This window comes from Lagenorhynchus albirostris, chromosome 1 (assembly GCF_949774975.1).
Source record: "Lagenorhynchus albirostris chromosome 1, mLagAlb1.1, whole genome shotgun sequence".
Taxonomy (NCBI): Eukaryota; Metazoa; Chordata; class Mammalia; order Artiodactyla; family Delphinidae; genus Lagenorhynchus; species Lagenorhynchus albirostris.
In genome coordinates this window covers 86,729,735-86,750,021 of record NC_083095.1, presented here as the reverse complement: position 1 = coordinate 86,750,021, position 20,287 = coordinate 86,729,735, and the positions used below count along the sequence as shown (strand labels likewise).

At 39.4% G+C, this 20,287-nt stretch overlaps 1 protein-coding gene across 6 annotated transcripts in view; it reads right to left on the bottom strand.

The window, feature by feature from the left end:
* The window catches only part of TUBGCP4 (tubulin gamma complex component 4), a 45,729-nt gene that overhangs the window by 24,916 nt on the left and 526 nt on the right, over positions 1-20,287 (bottom strand). For 3 of the 6 annotated variants that reach the window (XM_060148811.1, XM_060148822.1, XM_060148842.1), the window contains exons 2-7: positions 10,719-10,847; positions 7,804-7,831; positions 7,268-7,321; positions 6,770-6,826; positions 3,893-3,972; positions 2,277-2,478 (exon numbers count right to left, since the gene is read on the bottom strand). In XM_060148811.1, the coding sequence (XP_060004794.1) occupies positions 2,277-2,478; positions 3,893-3,972; positions 6,770-6,826; positions 7,268-7,321; positions 7,804-7,831; positions 10,719-10,732 (435 nt within the window). In that variant the 5' untranslated portion in view covers positions 10,733-10,847. Of the gene's footprint in view, positions 1-2,276; positions 2,479-3,892; positions 3,973-6,769; positions 6,827-7,267; positions 7,322-7,708; positions 7,832-10,718; positions 10,848-20,079; positions 20,195-20,287 lie in introns of those variants that run through there. The other 3 variants (XM_060148832.1, XM_060148793.1, XM_060148804.1) reach the window with 3 other exon arrangements.

Sequence of the window (20,287 nt, the reverse complement as noted above, 5' to 3'; positions counted from 1 at the left end):
CGCAACAGGAGAGGCCACAGCAGTGAGAGGTACCGCAAAAAACAAACAAACAAAGAAACAAACAAAAAAAACTTGTGCAGTAGGTCTGGAACCCAGTCTCCTTACTTGTACCATGGAATAATTGATCTTTGTTTTTTTCCAGATCTACATGTCTACGATTTATTATCTTGTGCATATGCCTGCTCTGCCCAGCTCTTTACACAAGCCTGACTCATTTAGCCAAGTGGTTCTCAAAGCCTGGCTCCTGGACCAGCACCATTGGCCTCACTTGGGAGCTTGTTAGAAATGCAAATTTTCAAGCCCCTCCCCAGATTTACAGAAAACCTGGGGGGTAGGCCCAGCAGTCCCTGTTTTAACTAGCTCTCCAGGTGATTCTGAGGCACTCTCCAGTTTGAGAACCACTGATCTAGCCCACTCACCACCCAATCACTCCGGCCCCTTCTGTTCCCTGACTTGCTTTTGAGCTGACCCTTATCCAGCTCCAACTGGAACTTTAGGCTCCATACTCCTGACTTTGATCTCTGCTATTCACCCTTTTAGTTTTGGGCTTGGGTGCTGGTGTGCCTCGGGGCACTATCCTAGACCCTCTTCTCCTCTGGCTCTCAACACTCTTCCTAGACAATCACATCTTCTTCTAAGGCTGAACTGATCATCATAAGAGATATTTTTAATCTTTCTGCATCACAGGACTCTGCAATTATAAAAGCTACAGACCTTCCAGAAAAATATATAACCGTACACTTCACAGACCCTCTGACGCCACTCGTGAACCCCAAATTAAAAACTTCTGTATGCCGATGACTCCTAAGACTTTAAACTAGATTACTCTCATAAGCTCTAGGCTCAGCCCACTGGTCATTTCCTACAAGTACCTCAAACTCAATGTGTCCAAAGTTAGACCCATCTTCTTTCCCCTGACACCAGCAATCCATGTTCCTTATCATCACCACTCGCCCACTACTACAGGCAGAGACTTGGGTATCATCCTTGATTCTTCCCTCTGGACCCATAGCCAATCAATCACCACGACCTACCTGTTCCAGCTCCTTAGTATCTCTCAAGCCTCTTTATTCTTCACCATATTTACTGTTCCCACCCTTGGTGTAGGCCACCATTATTTTTCAGCTAATGTCCCCAACATTCTCCTAACTGAACTACTTGCTGCTAATCTTAATTTTTAAAAAAACGATTCCCCACACAGTTTCTAGAGTGATCTATCATAAAGTCTGATCTAACATACAGAGGTAGGTTAACCTCTTGCCTAAAATTCTTCACGGTTCCCAGCTCTCTTCAGGCTCAAGTCTAAATTCCTTCCCATTGTTTACAAGGGCTTTCATGATCTTACCTCTGCTTATCTCAAAAGCTTCATTGACTGCCACTTCCCACACCCGCCCCCCCACTGTCCCTTACACTCTACATCTCAGCCTTTATTTACTTGACTCTCTCAATTGAATCACTAATGGTTCCCCAAATGAGCCATGATCTTCATGGCCTCTGTACACTTTACACAGTCCTTTCCTATGCTTGGATTTTTTTTTTTCTTTTTGACCGTGCAGCATGTGGGATCTTAGTTCCCCGACCAGGGATCAAACCCGCACCCCCTGCAGTGGAAGCTTGGAGTTTTAACCACTGGACCGTGAGGGAAGTCCTCCTCCCAAACTCTTTGCAATTTAGACATACATTCCACTGAAAAGCCTTCTCTAGTTACTCTAAGACCATGTTCCCAGGATACCCATACTTACTCTTTCCAGAGCACTTAGTACACTGTAATATATCTTCCACCAAACTATAAGCTCTTTAAGGACAGGGACTACTACATTTTATTTGTTTATGCAGTTGTGGCATGTGGAACAGTACCTGGCATGTAACAGGCATTCAATAAAATGTTGTAACAGGATAAATGAATGGATGGATGGATAAGAACAATACAGGACTTTGGGGAGTCTAATCAAAACTCTAAACTGCATGTAAAATCTCTGGGTACCTACAAGACTACCTGAAGAGACAAGACTTATTCTCTTAAACGCATATACCAGGAAGAGGGGAAACAAAAGGAATCTCACAAATATATTTTCTATTTTATAGTCTCACATTGTTAGGCATTAAGTATTAAGCTAAGATAAAGCCAAGTGTTTACATCTAAAGAATTTATGGAAGGTACCCAGGCTATGATGAGCTGGGGGCTGGGGGCAGGGGCAAGTCACCAAAAGGTCATCTAGCTGTAGACTTTTCCGACTCCTGGCAGGAGCAGGCTAGATTTCTGGTTGGGCTCTCACCAAGTCCTGGAGTTCTCTCAGTTGTTTTCCTGTCAGTCCCCCAATGCCCAGATCCTCCTCATCCTCTTCTGGCTGGGCACTGACATTACCAGAAGATGGACCCTGTTTGATAAAGAACTCTTCGTGCTGGTCCAAGAGGAGTCCATGTAGCATCCAGGCTGAGAGCTGCTTATACATGACCCCGTGACACACGGCCAGGATTCTGAGTGGAGAGGAAAGCAAGAGCCTTAGAAGTCCACTAAGAGGACACTAAACCCATGCTTTAAACTGCTACAGGATAAACAGAGGCCTGAGGGTTTGGTCAGCAGAAGGGAAATGACCAATTAAACTAAAAATAATTGTGCTATTTTAACTTAAATGTCTGCGGATGAACTAAGTGGTTAAATTTCCAAACTTGTAGCCAGTGTACTAAAGTCTGAAATGTTCAGTAAATGTTCTGATAGTCTTTTAGAAGAAGCACATTTTTTTTTCCTCTTTTTGAGTAAAATAAGTTTCAAAATGGATGATTCCTTTTAAAATTAAATGGACTTACAGGAGTCTCTTTTTGGCTAACACAGTATTAAATTAGTTTTTATTTTTGTTGGAATCACATAAGGAAAGTAGATTCAGTATGTGAGAAGCTGATATACCTGAAAAAGTATTATCCAACAAAATCCAGAGACTGAAACAAAATGCAGAAAGGTTGCTGGAGAATGGGATATATTCACATGGTCTCAAGGGATCACATCTCAGGTAACATATTAATGACAAAGGGGAAAACGTCCCTCTAAAACAGAGAGATCTGGTGGAAAACGCCTAAACCAAGTGATGAAACTTAACACCAGTAATGGGACAAACTTACTTTTTGTGCTTTCTGATATGCTGTAACAGGAAATAATATGACCTATGTAGTATTCTTGCCAAAAATGTTCAACCTGAATCTAATCACGAGGAAATAATCAGAAAAATCCAGATTGTGGAACATTCTACAGGCAGTCTTTGATCATACTCCACATTTAATACAGTTGTAATCATAAAATTTTGTATCCTTTTTTTCAGATAGTATAAAAATATTTTTACATGTTGTTATAGTATTTGTAATTTTAATTGCATTATAGTCTATCAAGTGAATATATCTTTAATCAGCTTTCTTCTGCTGCTGGTAATTTTCTAATTTTTTTTTAATTTCTTAATATAGTAGACAACATTGCAGTGAATAATGATTGTGCATATGGTTATTTTCTTCTTTTGAATAATTTTGTTAGGATAAAATTTTTAAGAGTGGCATTATAAGATTATAAAGCTACTCAAAATACACATGTTTAGACATAGCTAAGCATAATCCAGCACATGTAGTGGAAATTCTCCAAGGATAATGAGATCCAAAAATGAAAAAGGACTGCCTCAAGGTCATCTAGAGCCTTGCTTCGATACTCAACACTTTATTAAAACCCCCTTTTTGCAATTTCTGAGCCACCGTAAGGATTACATGGGCTCCTCTGCTCATGGGGCTTTTCCATCCTGGTCATAACTTTCCCCAGAAGGAAACCTGAGATGACCTGAAAATAAAACTTGTGCAAAATCAAGTCACCTGACCACCCACTCCGCCTCCCAACCCCAATGAAGCCGTGACTTACTTTTCTAGTGCACTGCGAACAGGAGGCAAACCTCCACAGCTGTGTTTGTACACTGTTTCCAGGATTTGACAACCATGAATCTGTGGAAAATACAGCCTTGTCAAGCTGAATTCCATTTTAATAGTTCATGTAGCACAATCTCATATTCTATATTCAATCCAGAGGGCACAATCTGCAGAGAATGGGGATAAACTTTCTCATAAGATTTTTGTATAGTTCTGATTCTGACTCCAATGCCAATGTGTGGGGGGTTTCCCCACACTACCAAGCAATCCTCTGACACCAGCTTGGGTGTCCTACAATCCAACTCAATTCTGATACTATCCACCCAGAGATAGCATCAGATTCCACAGGTTAAGGGCTCAGTCCCACAAGACTGCCCTCCATTTCCGACGCCAATCACAAGTTCAGGTTGTTCCCTGTGCTTCCAACTGGCTGATTAATAGATCAGAGGTTCCCCCTCCCTGGATTCCACTAATTTGCTAGAGCAGCTCACAGAACTCAGGAAACCCACTTATTCACTAGATTACCTATTTATTAAGAAGGATACTAAAGGGTACGAGTCAACACCCAGATGAAAAGGATACACAGGGCGAGGTCCCGAACAAAGGAGCTTCTGCCCGGCATCGTGGCACATAGAGGCACTCTGGCTCACCAATCTGGAAGCTCTCCAAACCCCGTCCTTTTTGGTTTTTATGGAGCCTTCATTACACAGGCAGGATTAATTAAATCACTGGCCATTGGTGATTGAACTCAATTTCTAGCTCTCTGCCCTGCTCTCTGCCCTCCTCTCTCCCCAGAGGTCAGGTGGGAATGGTGGGACTGAAAGTGCCAACCCTCCGATCACGTGGGTGTTTCCCCTGGCAACCAGCCCCATATTAAGTGCTTTCCCAAAATCACCTCATTAACAAACTCAGGTGTGGTAGAAAGGGGTTTGTTATGAATATCAAGTCACCTTTATTGCTCTTATTACTTAGGAAATTCTGAGTTTTAGAAGCTCTGTGCCAGAAACGGGATGAAGACCAAATCTATATTTCTTATTATAAATCACAACATCACAATAGTTGTTGTCGAAGTATGGACCCTCCACCTCCCTGCCCCTCCCCATCCCACCCCATCCCCCAGCAGCATCTGCATCACCTGGAAACTTGTAAGAAATGCAAATTCTTGGGCCTCACTCCAGACCTACTGAATCAGAATCTCTGGGGTAGGGCCCAGCGATCTGGTTTTAACAATCTGCTCCAGGTGATTCTAAGGCACAATGAAGTGAGAACTACTGCACTAAGGAAAAACCAGAATCATTCAGAGTTGAAATTCCAAGAAAAGAGGTAAAGAAAGCTCTTACTTCAGATTAAGGCCTAATCCAGACTACTTACAAGGTATACACTTTTCTAAAAATCTGCTTCCTCTTTCAATGTCCTTTTGCCTCTGCTTTTTTTTTTAACTGCTTTATTGAGGTATAAGTTATATACAATAAATTCACCTATTTTAAGGGTACTTTCAACAACTTTTAGTAAATTTACAGCATTGTGCAACCATCACCGTAATCCAGTTTTATAACATTTCCATCACTCTAAAAGGATCCCCTGTGCCTGTTCGCACTCCCCCATTCTCACCCACAACCTCATTTTTTAGAGCCTTAGCACTCAGCTTCCTACAACCTCCTCGGCAGGAAGGAAGGTTCACCCATCTGCAATCCCTCTACTCATTTTCCACTCTCCTTCCTTTGGCCAACAGAAGCTCAAAGTCAACTGAGATGTGCCGGCATGTATGGACCCTTACACTAACCCCACTTACCTAGAAGTTCCCCTCCAATTTTGGGAGATGGTTTAGTAGAGTGGTTAAGAGCATAGTCTTTGGAGTCAGACAGCCCTGGGTTTACATCCTAGTTGTACCATTTACTACCATCCGTGTGACCCTAAGCACATTCCTTAACCTATTTGATTTTTTAGAGGATTGACTGTGATAATGTATGTAAAGCATTTAGCAGAGTGCCTGGTATGCAACAAGTGCACAATAAAAGCTCGATGTTATTTGATGAGGGCCATCAGCTTTGCAGGGTCAAACAGCACCTCCCCTGCTGGCTCTGCTAGCACAGAATGAATGCAGCAGAGGGTAAGTTTCTTATACAGCAAAAAAATGAAGTAGCAACCTGGCAAACTGACTAGTTAACTAGTTATATTCAAATGAACACTCTTAATAAGCTAAGGCACAAATATAACAGCTTAAGAACATGAATGAACTAAACATATTTAATCCATCTGTCCTTTTTGATCCAATTATGAACCAGCAGATACTTCTTCTAATGTAAAATCTCAAAGCATCTCAGAATTATTAATTCTACCCAGAAAAGACATTCTCTGGACACTGGAGACCCTAACTTTTCAATGCATATAATAAAAACTTGTGATAAGAATAGGCATATTTAACTAATAAAATAAACAGCTGGGTTTCACCCAATGATTTAAGAATTCTCAGAAAACTGCCAGTACCCTAACGATAAACCTACTACCTTCTTTCTTTCTAAGGATTAACTTTCTGCTTCTCTTCAAGATCCATATCCAACAGTTCTGAATCCTTAGTGTAAAATGCTCTCACCTCCAAGTATCTGTAGCATTGTTCTCTTACCCAGCAGCATTCTTGGGTATATGTATTATCATTTCCCCCACCTTCTGGACCAGGAGGTGCTTAAGGGCAGGGTCCTAACTTATTTTTGCATTCCTGATACTTAGCATGATACTCAAGCAGATATCACTGAATGAATAAATAATAAAAACTTCTGAAAACTAGGCTCTTCAAAAAAGAATGTAAAGGAAAATTAATTACGAGTATTTCCTTGGTGCTTACCAGAGCAAAAGGAAAAAGGAAAATTCTCACCTTTTGACTTTTAATTTGTTCTACTACAACCATCACAGAGGGGAAAAGGAGCTGGAACTGCAAAGGAGAGAATAATTAGGATGGTATATAATCAAATACAAGGAAAAAAAATTAACTCAGGAAATGCCTTTGTTTTTAAATAGTCCCACTTAACATAAAGATGGCAATACCACAGAACAGCCAAGATCCAGTATCCTAAGGCAATTTGCTACAGGGGTTGGCTGCAGATAGAAAGAGAATGGCAGACAGAAGCAGTTTCTATGTTTGAGGCTAGCATAATTGCTAATACTGAGGCCAGTCTAGAGCATTAACATCACACAGTAAGTTTTCACTGAATTTGGAACTTTTCAAACAGTTCTGATCTAGGAAAGCACACAAAATATCAAATGCCGAGCTCTGAATCCAGAAGGAAAAAAGTTCTCAAAAATAATATTTTAAGTTAGATTATTCTAATGATATCAACAGATTCCAAAGCATTTTGTTATCTGGGCATCATACCTGATCTAAGGAGTAATTGACATGTGATATGGAGAGATGGGGGTCAGCCAGGAACTGCAACAAAAAAACACTCTGATTATGGCTCCATATAAAATATCTTGAATCTATTTCTTCTATGAAAACCGGAAGCGAATGTGAGAGTAGGCTTAGGGTTCATTTTAGGGTATTGAGAATTGATCATTTATAGAAGATTATTAATGTTGATTTTCAGGTGATAACAAAACCAAAGCTAGGGCTCTTCTAAACTCACTCAGGAACCTTTGCCGTGATCCACTTGCCACTTTGATCATGGCTTGGGCAATCACAGAGAGCACACTTACCCTCCAGCCACGCAGAAAATAGCTCATTCTTAACCACCTGACCGTATCAAAGGGCATTACAAATCAGGAACATGTCCTCATCTGCTGTCCCAGAGGTGTTCCTTCCCGTATTTCTTCTCACCTCTTGTTCCAAATCAAGCAGTGCTTGGCGATAAGGCTGCAAAACTGAATCCAGCCCCGTGCAGAAGGCCCTTAGGTAGATTCCATGTGACCCACCTTGGCCCTGCTGAGATGGATGGTGATCCTGAAATCAAACAAAGAGAAGTCAACTTTTCAGCTCAGACCCTGAAACCCAAGGAAGACATTATCCTTTATTAATGGCATTTTTTTGTTTAAATAATTCCCTATCAAAGCAGTGCTTCAATGAGAGGAATACCTGACTGAAGAGACCTTTTAAGATGTGATAATATTTTCATTTTCCAAGTGGCTCAGATGTTACAAACAACCAGGTATTACTCCATACTGTCACTAGAGGTTTTCCAACAACTCAATTCTAACCTTATAACTTCTAGCTTAAATCCCTTTGGTGGTTTCCCCTTGCCCCAGAATAATATCTAAACTCCTCTACATGGTATACAACTTCTGGCCCTTACTCTCTCTCTAAAATTATCTTTAACTGCTTCCAACTTCACATCTTCATTTACAAATTACTCAGCAGTTCCCTGAATGTGCCTTGTTTCACTCTCTCACCCCTGTGAATGAGTGTAGTCTGCTTGTAACTCATGTTTGTGACAAATACCTACTCTTCCTGCAGGACCCAACTCCAGCATCTCTTCCCTGAAAAGCCCTTTCTAACTCTCCCTAGGGAATTAATAGCTCCCCTTTGTTGCTTTCATAGCATCCCTGTTTAGTGCTGGAACTGAACTTTTGTTTATCTGTCCCCTCACTAGACCAAGAGCTTCATGAAGCAAGGGCCCACACTTTGTTCATCTTTGCATTTCATTTCCTAGCACAGTTCTTTGAACAGATGGTAACTATTTACTGAATAAATAAAATGACCTCAGTCCTCCTTCTAACAACCCTTCTCCTGCCTAGATGAAAATTCATCAAAAACACGAACCTGATAGCCAACGTGGGGAGTTAGAAGACACTCACCAAGAGGCTATTAACAAATATGGTTTGTCTTTCCAGAAAGCTGCAGTTTCTTTGTAAAAGCATTCTTTTTCTACACGGGGGAATTGCAGTTAACAGTTGACTAGAGGCCATGATGACTAGCCTTTCTGGCTATGTACTGATTTGCATGGTCAGGCTCTGGTGGTGGTAGATACCATAGCAGAATTCAGCAACAAATGTGGTAGGAAGCTTGGGCTCAGAGGTTATAAGGCACACTGTAGCCAGAGGATGCTGCAGAGGATACTAGTAGTTCCTGGAGATAAATGTTCCCAGCTATAATAAGAATAGCACAGGCATAGGGTGAAATAGACCAGATTGGCTTACAACCAGGTGATTTTGTTTTGGTTGTGTCATTCCAGAGAGCTGAATGTCTTCATTTATCACAAAATGAAAGAAAAAATGAGACTGATTTTACTTTTCAAAAAAGAAAAAGGTACTACAAATATCTTTAGAATTTGGGAAAGTAGGAATTCACATATAAGATCCACATAGTCACACGAATATAGGACAGGTTTGGTTTTTTTTAAGTGTTATACAAACACTTAAAGAGCCCTTTTCATCTATATTAATATGTACACAGGTTCCAACTTTGATCATTGTGTTCTCATTATGACTTCATAGCAAACTGGCACTGATTAGGTTTTTTTAAATATAAATTTATTTATTTATTTTTGGCTGCGTTGGGTCTTGCTGCATGCGGGCTTTCTCTAGTTGCGGCGAGCAGGGGCTACTCTTCGTTGCAGTGCACGGACTTCTCATTGCGGTGGTTTCTCTTGCTGTGGAGCATGGGCTCTAGGCACGCAGGCTTCAGTAGTTCTGGCACATGGGCTCAGCAGTTGTGGCTCGCGGGCTCTAGAGCGCAGGTTTAGCAGTTGTGGCTCACGGGCTCTGTGGCATGTGGGATCTTCCTGGACCAGGGCTCAAACCCATGTCCCCTGCCTTGGCAGGCGGATTCTTAACCACTGCACCACCAGGGAAGTCCCTGGCATTGATTAGATTTTAAATTCTTTTCTCTGCAATAAAATCTGTTTGAATCAGAATCCCTGTCCCAGAGATGAAAATATAAGCCATTATTCTCTGACTCCTTTGTCCATAGATTACCACCAAGGGCCTGACAACCAGTTTATATAACAGGGGCCAGGTGGTACTGACTGCATTGTTTCAGAAAACTATCCTTCCTTTTCCTTTCTAGAAGTCTCTGCCTTTCTCTTCAACCTGAATCATTCTTTCCACTGGGAAATAGTCATCATTGAATCAGAGTCACACAATGCAGCAATCTTCTTACTTACCACTGACAGAATTGCAGACTGTTAAAAGTAAAAAAGAACTTTAAAATTTCTCTTAAAAAAAAATTTGAGTGTCTACTATATGCCAGGCACTTCACATGAATTACCTTGTTTAATCCCCACAACCCTATTAGATAGGTACTATCTATCCCCATTTTATAGGTAAGGAAACTGAGCCTCAGGTTACTGCTGAGCAGTCTATGGCCAGTAAGTGATGGACAGGAAACAAATCTTTGGCCACTACACTATAAAGCACTGACTTCCAATTAATTTATATTAATCAATAATATTTATTAAGTCTTACCACATGCCAAAACCTTCTCCAGTTTAACTCTTATTTACAAATAAGAAAAAGGAAGCCTGAAGATTTTAGTTGCCTGCCTCAATGTAACTACGGTAGTTAGAAGCAAAGTGGCAAAGGAATTTTAAATAATGCTTTGTGTTTTCACCTCTGGGACTGGAACTCTGGTCCAGCTCAAACTGATTTAATTCAGGTCTCTTAAAACTTGGGCAAAGCATACTTTCTCTTACATCCATCTGCCTAAATTGGTCCCATGTATATTTTCCCCTTGTTTGAGGTACAGTCACCTTGCCTTCACTTGAATAATTCCGGTGATGAGAAATTCATAACTTCTTGACACTTACATCACATGAATTACCAATGGATTCACTGAAAGCTTAACATAGCTCCAGCCCTGGGGAGGTGTACGTTCCCTGAGAACAGGAACCTACCTGCTGCTGCACATGGCCCGTGTACTGTTCAATGAACTCGGTGAAACGAATGTAGTCTGTGCCCAGCCGGCAGAGTCGATTCAGGACACTGGTTTCACTGGGATGGAGAAATGGGAAGTCCTGTGACACCTGCAGGAGAGGAATAATGTTAAAAACGCTGATGCCCGCTACTCACTGCTCACTAGAACGATTGTCTCCCTTTGCAAGATGGCTATTTAAGACTGGTAAGTTCTAGATAACAAAAGTATTTCCAAATCACTACAAAGACGTTGTTCCCCAGTCCCAACTTAGTTATTTATTGAAATAGGCAGTAATGCATGGTAAAGAATTTAAACAGTACAAAATGGTATACATGAAAAATAAGTCAACCTCCACAGAGGCAGCCACTACTACCTGCTTTTTTTTTTTAATTTTAGTATAAATATTATATTGGTTTCAGGTGTACAACATAGTGATCCAGTATTTTTACAGATTACAAACCATACTAAGTTATTATAAAAGACTGACTAGGGGCTTCCCTGGTGGCACAGTGGTTAAGAATCTGCCTGCTAATGCAGGGGACACAGGTCCTATCCCTGGTCTGGGAAGATCCCACATGCTGCGGAGCAACTAAGCCCGTGTGCCACAACTACTGAGCCTGTGCCCTAGAGCCCGCGAGCCACAACTACTGAGCCCACGCGCAGCAGCAATGACCCAATGCAGCCCAAAATAAATAAATAAATAAATTTATTTAAAAAAAAGACTGACTATATTCCTGTGCTGTACATTACATGCCCGTGACTTGTTTATTTTGTAACTGGTAGTTTGTACCTCTTAATACCCTTCACCTATTTCATCCCTCCCCCTATCCCTCTCCCTTCTGGCGACCACCATTTGTTCTCTGTATCTATGCATCTGTTTCTGTCTATGCATATGTTTGTCTGTTTGTTTTGTTTTCTAAATTCCACATATAAGTGAAATCATAAAGTATTCGTCTTTCTCTGTCTGACTTATTTCACTAAGCATAATATCCTCCAGGCCCATCCATGTTGTCACAAATGGCAAGATTTCATTCTTTTTCATGGCTAAGTATATTACCTATTCCTTATGGAATCTTCCTGGGATGGTCTATAAGGATATATGGGGTTTTTGATCTGGTTGCAACAAAGTCTCTTAAGCAATATTGCTCACTCTTGGTTCTGCAGATTCCAGAGGTTTCTCAGACATATTCTTAGGATTTACAAATTCTCTATGAAAATTTAAATTTTGTTTTCATTTTGATAAAAATGTAAAATTAACGTAGCATATTATAATCTGTAAAAGCACCTTATAACTGGACATATAATTTAGTGTCCATATTTTCATTTGTATTTTTAATTTAAATCATGGCCAAATGATAGCCTAGTATGGTATGTAAGGATTTCACAGCAGTTCAAGCAGAAAAATAGTAGTGGGAGAATGTATTCATTCAATCAACTAAGAAAAAAGTCATAGCAAAATATACATAAAGTTACCATTTTAGCCATTCAAGTGTACAGTTTAGTGGCATTAAGTGCATTCGCTTTGTTGTGCAACCATCACCACCATCCATCTCCAGAACTTTTTCATCTTCCCAAACTAAAACTCTGTACCTCTTGAATGATGACTCCCCATTGTTCCTTCCCCCACACACCCTGGTAAGTATCCTTCTAATTTCTGTCTCTATGAATTTGACTACTCTACAATATTTATCCGTTTGTGACTGGCTTATTTCACTTAGCATAGTGTCTTCAAGGTTCATCCATGTTGTAGCATGTGTTAGAATGTCTCTCCTTTCTAAGGCTGAATAATATTCCATTGTATGTACATGCCGCATTTTGTTTATTCACTTCATTTGTCTATGGACATCTGAGTTGCTTCTGCCTTTTGGCTATTGTGAATAATGCTGCCATGAACATGGGTTTACAAATATCTATTTGAGTCCCTGCTTTCACTTCTTTTGGGTATATACCCAGGAATAAAACTGCTGGATCATTTGGTAATTCTGTGTTTAATTTTTGGAGGAGTCACCATATTGTTTTCCACAGGGACTGTACCATTTTACATTTCCACCAGCAATGCACAAGGGTTCTAATTTCTCTACAACCTCACCAACACTTGTTATTTCCTGTTTTTTTGGTAATAACCATCCTAAAGGGTATAAAATGATATCTCATTGTGCTTTTTTTTTTTTTTTTTTTGCGGTACGCGGGTCTCTCACTGTTGTGGCATTTCCCATTGAGGAGGACAGGCTCCGGACGCGCAGGCTGAGCGGCCATGGCTCACGGGCCCAGCCGCTCCGCAGCATGTGAGATCTTCCCGGACCGGGGCACGAACCCGTGTCCCCTGCATCGGCAGGCGGACTCTCAACCACTGCGCCACTAGGGAAGCCCCTCTCATTGTGCTTTTGATTTGCATTTCCCTAATGATTAGTGATATTGATCATCTTTTCACTTGTTGCCCATTGTATATCTTCTTTGGAGAATCAACCAACTTTTAGTGACTACGTACTTATCCCAGGCACTGCGCTAACATTCCAAGATTAAATAGTGAACAAAATCAGACATATTTACTACTCCCAAGGAACTCAGAATATTTCACATTCATATTGTATTTTGTGGAAGCCATCTTTATGTGACAGTAACTGTAGTAATAAATAAGCAAAGAAGAATTTTTCTGTTACTGATTCCACAATAATTTGATTAGGAATCCATTTAATGTAGATTTTAATGACACAATGCTAACCATATCTTCAAGTTAACAACTTAAGAGGTAGCATGACATAGTCCTTAAGAACTTGATCTCTGGAGCCAGACTGCCTAGGTGTGAATCCCTGAGTTGCCTCTTACTTGCTTGAAATCTTAGGCAAGCAATACCCCTCTGTGCCTCAGTTTTCATACCTATAAAGATGATAATTGTGAGGATTAAATAAATTAATACATGTAAATCACATGTGCCAAGCACATAGCAAGTGCTCAATACATGTCAGCAATTTTTTATTATTAGGACAGCTCTACTCAGTTATTAAGTGATACTCCTATTAAAATTGGCATTTGAGGGCTTCCCTGGTGGCGCAGTGGTTGAGAGTCCGCCTGCCGATGCAGGGGACACGGGTTCATGCCCCGGTCCGGGAAGATCCCACGTGCCGCGGAGCGGCTGGGCCCGTGAGCCATGGCCGCTGAGCCTGCACGTCCGGAGCCTGTGCTCCGCAACGGGAGAGGCCACAACAGTGAGAGGCCCGCGTACAGCAAAAAAAAAAAAAAAAAAAAATTGGCATTTGAGCAGTGTTTGTTGGCAGAGTTTTAGAAAAGTTCCAGGTCTGGTTACTCTGAAACAACAAACGATACCTTAAAGTTATTGGTACCATTTGGTACAACCTACTTATATGAACAGGCATTCTCTTCATTAGAGTTACTGAAGTCAAAATAGAAAACAGAGAGCCAGATCTGCAGAAAAGTCATTCTACCATTTAACTCAATGTTGACAATTTAGTTTTAGCAAAACAACAGTATATATTACATAAGATCAGTGGTTCTCAGTGGGGGCAATTTTGCCCCCAAGGGACATGGTAATGTCTGAAGATATTTTTGGTTGCACAACTCAGGGGATACCAGTGGCATCTAGCAAGTAGAGGCCATGGATGCTGCTTAACATCCTACAGTGCACAGGACGGCCCCCACATTATCCAGTCCAAAATGTCAGTAGTGCCAATGCTGAGAAGCTGCATTAGATTAATGTCAATTTGAATTGATAAGTTTGGTAGTTTTATTTACTTTGTAAAAATAACTGGTTTTACAGTTGTTAAAGAGCAATATGCTTGAGTTTATACTTAGCTTAATGTGTATACATATTCAATATTACAATAAACTTATTTTTATCAACACTGGGCATTCATGACAATTTTTCCCTTTATCGAAATGTGAAAAACACCGTTCTGCAAAAAGTATGCAATATTTGCTGATTTTGGTGGAATTTTTTTCTTTCACAAATAGCTTAATACCTAGTATGTGGCAGAAACTGTACTAGGTGCTCCTGGTACATCTATGAAGAAGACCACTGTGGTCTTAGCCCCCATGGGCAATCTATGTGAGAGAAAGACTAAACATAGGTAACAACAATAAATAATATGAATTGTGATGTCCTATAAGGGAAATAAACAAGTTGCTGTGATAGAAAATAATGGCATAAGGAGTATACTTAAAGAGGTTGTCAGAGAAGGTTTTTCTGAGAAGTAACTTTAAAGCTGAGAACTTAAGGAGGAAAATATCTATTTTATAAGAAAAAAAGGAAGGCAGCTATTGTTCCCATATTCTTTCATCTCTTTTTACTTCTGACAGTCAGGCACAAACAATTACCTCCTGAATATTTTTCTCCTATATTCCTGGCATTGTGCTAGTTTTACAGAAGAAAAGAAACAATAACAAAAGCAATCTGTTCGATTTATAAGTTTTATAGACCAAGAATGTATATTTTCTGCTCCTCTACAGCCTATACTACCAATTCTCATAGGAACAGGCATGACTTTGTGATCAGACAGAGCTAGATTCAAATATTGCCTTATCAAGACTAGCCACCATAAAGTTCTCTGAACTTCAGTTTGCTCATCTGTAAACTGGGGCCAACAATACCTAAGTTACTAAGTTATGGAGATGATTAGATAATATTACTGGAAGCAGGAGTAGAAAAGAGTGGTTGAGATACTGGAGCCAGACAAAACTGGGTTCAAAAGGAAACAGAAGCTTTAAATGACACAATAGACCAGATAGATTTAATTGATATTTATAGGACATTCCATCCAAAAACAGCAGATTAGACTTTCTTCTCAAGTGCGCACGGAACATTCTCCAGGATAGATCACAACTTGGGTCACAAATCAAGCCTCAGCAAATTTAAGAAAATTGAAATCATATCAAGCATCCTTTCTGACCACAATGCTATGAGATTAGAAATGAATTACAGAGAAAAAAACGTAAAAAACACAAACACATGGAGGCTAAACAATACGTTACTAAATAACCAAGAGGTCACTGAAGAAATCAAACAGGAAATCAAATAATACCTAGAGACAAATGACAATGAAAAAACGACAATCCAAAACCTATGGGATGCAGCAAAAGCAGTTCTAAGAGGGAAGTTTATAGCTATACAAGCCTACCTCAAGAAACAAGAAAAATCTCAAATAAACAATCTAACCTTACACCTAAAAGAATTAGAGAAAGAAGAAAAAACAAAACCCAAAGTTAGCAGAATGAAAGAAATCATAAAGGTCTGAGAAGAAATAAATGAAATAGAAACAAAGAAAACAATAGCAAAGATCAATAAAACTAAAAGCTGGTTCTTTGAGAAGATAAGCAAAATTGATAAACCATTAGCCAGACTCATCAAGAAAAAGAGGGAGAGGACTCAAATCAATAAAATTAGAAATGAAAAAGGAGAAGTTACAACAGACACTGCAGAAATGCAAAGTATCCTAAGAGACTGCTACAAGCAACTGTATGCCAATAAAGTGGACAAACTGGAAGAAATGGACAAATTCTTAGAAAGGTATAACATTCCAAGACTGAACAAGGAAGAAATAGAAAATATGAACAGACCAATCACAAGTAATGAAATTGAAACTGTGATTAAAAATCTTCCAACAAACAAAAGTCCAGGACCCAGATGGCTTCACAGGTGAATTCTATCAAACATTTAGAGAAGAGCTAACACCCATCCTTCTCAAACTCTTCGAAAAAACTGCAGAGGAAGGAACACTCCCAAACTCATTCTATGAGGCCACCATCACCCTGATACCAAAACCAGACAAAGATACTACAAAAAAAGAAAATTACAAACCAATATCACTGATGAATATAGATGCAAAAATCCTCAACAAAATACTAGCAAACAGAATCTAACAACACATTAAAAGGATCATACACCATGATCAAGTGGGATTTATCCCAGGGATACAAGGATTCTTCAATATATGCAAATCAATCAATGTGATAAACCATGTTAACAAATTGAAGCAGAAAAACCATATGATCATCTCAACAGATGTATTAAAAGCTTAACAAAATTCAACACCATTTATAATAAAAACTCTCCAGAAAGTGGGCACAGAGGGAACCTACCTCAACATAATAAAGGCCATATATGACAAACTCACAGCAAACATCATTCTCAATGGTGAAAAACTGAAAGCATTTCCTCTAAGATCAGGAACAAGACAAGGATGTCCACTCTCACCACTATTATTCAACATAGTTTTGGAAGTCCTAGCCATGGCAATCAGAGAAGAAAAAGAAATAAGAGGAATACAAATTGGAAAAGAAATAAAACTGTCACTGTTTGCAGATGACATGATACTATACATGGAGAATCCTAAAGATGCCACCAGAAAACTACTAGAGCTAATCAATGAATTTGGTAGTTTCAGGATACAAAATTAATGCACAGAAATCTCTTGCATTCCTATACACTAATGATGAAAAACCTGAAAGAGAAATTAAGGAAACACTCCCATTTACCATTGCAACAAAAAGAATAAAATACCTAGGAATAAACCTACCTAGGGAGACAAAAGACCTGTATGCAGAAAACGATACGACACTGATGAAAGAAATTAAAGATGATACAAATAGATGGAGAGATATAGCATGTCCTTGAATTGGAAGAATCTATATTGTGAAAATGACTATACTACCCAAAGCAATCTACATATTCAATGCAATCCCTATCAAATTGCCAATGGCATTTTTATGGAACTAGAACAAAAAATCTTAAAAGTTGTATGGAGACACAAAAGACCCCGAATAGCCAAAGCAGTCTTGAGGGAAAAAAACAGAGCTGCAGGAATCAGACTCCCTGACTTCAGACTATACTATAAAGCTACAGTAATCAAGACAATATGGTACTGGCACAAAAACAGAAACAAGATCAATGGAACAAGATAGAAAGCCCAGAGATAAAACCACGCACCTATGGTCAACTAACCTATGACAAAGGAGGCAAGGATATACAATGGAGAAAAGACAGTCTCTTCAATAAGTGGTGTTGGGAAAACTGGACAGCTACATGTAAAAGAATGAAATTAGAACACTCCCTAACACCATACACAAAAATAAACTCAAAATGGATTAGAGACCTAAATATAAGACTGGACACTATAAAACTCTTAGAGGAAAACATGGGAAGAACACTCTTTGACATAAATCACAGCAAGATCATTTTTGATCCACCTCCTAGAGTAATGGAAATAAAAACAAAAATAAACAAATGGGACCTAATGAAACTTCAAAGCTTTTGCACAGCAAAGGAAACCATAAACAAGACGAAAAAACAACCCTCAGAATGGGAGAAAATATTTGCCAACGAATCAATGGACAAAGGATTAATCTCCAAAATATATAAACAGCTCATGCAGCTCAATATTAAAAAAACAACCCAATCCAAAAATGGGCAGAAGACCTAAATAGACATTTCTCCAAAGAAGACATACAGATGGCCAAGAAGCACATGAAAAACTGCTCAACATCACTAATTATCAGAGAAATGCAAATCAAAACTACAATGAGGTTATCACCTCACACCAGTTAGAATGGGCATCATCAGAAAATCTACAAACAATAAATGCTGGAGGGGGTGTGGAGAAAAGGGAACCCTCTTGCACTGTTGGTGGGAATGTAAATTGATAAAGCCACTATGGAGAACAGTATGGAGGTTCCTTAAAGAACTAAAAATAGAATTACCATATGACCCAGCAATCCCACTACTGGGCAAATGCCCAGAGAAAACCATAATTCAAAAAGACACATGCACCCCAATGTTCATTGCAGCACTATTTACAATAGCCAGGTCATGGAAGCAACCTAAATGCCCATCGACAGATGAATGGATAAAGAAGATGTGGTTCATATATACAATGGAATATTACTCAGCCATAAAAAGGAATGAAATTGGGTCATTTGTTGAGACGTGGATGGATCTACAGACTGTCATACAGACTGAAGTAAGTCAGAAACAGAAAAACAAATATTGTATATTAATGCATATATGTGGAACCTAGAAAAATGGTACAGATGAACTGGTTTGCAGAGCAGAAATTGAGACACAGATGTAGAGAACAAACATATGGACACCAAGCGGGGAAAGCAGTGGAGGGTGGTGGTGGTGTTGTGATGAACTGGGCGATTGGGATTGACATTTATACACTGACGTGTATAAAATTGATGACTAATAAGAACCTGCTGTATAAAAAAAATACATATTATTCAAGTCATCCAATGATGGAATGACCCAGTTGACTGTATGACTGATTTGACCAATAACAGAGAGATGTGAGTAACAACAACAACAAAAAAATTAAATAAAAATTTTAAAAAAACATAGTTTGAAAGTAAAAGGAAGGAAAATGACATACCATACAGTAAACATAAAAATCTGTTTTTCTGTGAGGTTTGGCTATGTTACTATCAGACAAAGTAGGTCTCAAGAAAAGAATTATTACCAAGGATAAAAATAAGGCTCAACAAAATTCTGAAAATTTGAAATCTGACAGTTTGTTCTCTGACTATAATGCAGTTAAATTAGAAATCATTAAGATATCTAGAAAAACCCCTCCAAATACTTGGAAATTAAACAATACAAATCTAAATAACCCATCAGTCAAAATATAAGAAAATAAAATAACAGGCATGGATTTGAATTTCTACTTCATCACTTACTATCTTTGACTTTCACAAGTAACTTAACTTCACTTTGCCTCAGTTTTCTCATCTTTAAATCTAAGTAAACTGGTTAAAATCACTCCTAAATCTTAAAATATATCAGATTTGTATTTTGTTTCAATCCCACCACCAATAACGAATGCAGATTATTTTCAATGGTAATAACAGCAATAAACTCTATATATACATAGAGGACACTATTATTTTTAAAATACCCTTTAGATGTGGAAAGATGTTCAACATCCCCACTTATTAGAGAAATGCAAATCAAAACTACAGTGAGATACCACTTACACCAGTCACAATGGCCATCATTAAAAAGCCTATATAAAAAAAAAAAAAAACTGGGTTCAAGACCAAGTTTGCTAATCGCTACGTGATCCCTGACACCGGGAGTTAATCTCTGAAATGGAGATAGGTGGTTGTGAAGATTAAATGAGATAAAGCATATAGCACATAGCCCTTCCCCCTCACACATTCCTGGTTACATGAAGGCCCCCCTCCAAATTCTCCTAGTGCAGAAATTTCCCGGGCGAGGTGTAATAAGGGAAACACTCTCACTTTTTCGTCCAACAAAACTGGCTGAACCCTTATTGTGCGTCAGGCACTATGTATTTGGACTAGCTTTCAAAACTCAATTTAAAAGCACATACAGGGCTTCCCTGGTGGCGCAGTGGTTGAGAGTCCGCCTGCCGATGCAGGGGACACGGGTTCGTGCCCCGGGCCGGGAAGATCCCACATGCCGCGGAGCGGCTGGGCCCGTGAGCCTGCGCGTCCGGAGCCTATGCTCCGCAACGGGAGAGGCCACAACAGTGAGAGGCCCGCGTACCGCTAAAAAAAAAAAAAAAAAAAGCACATACA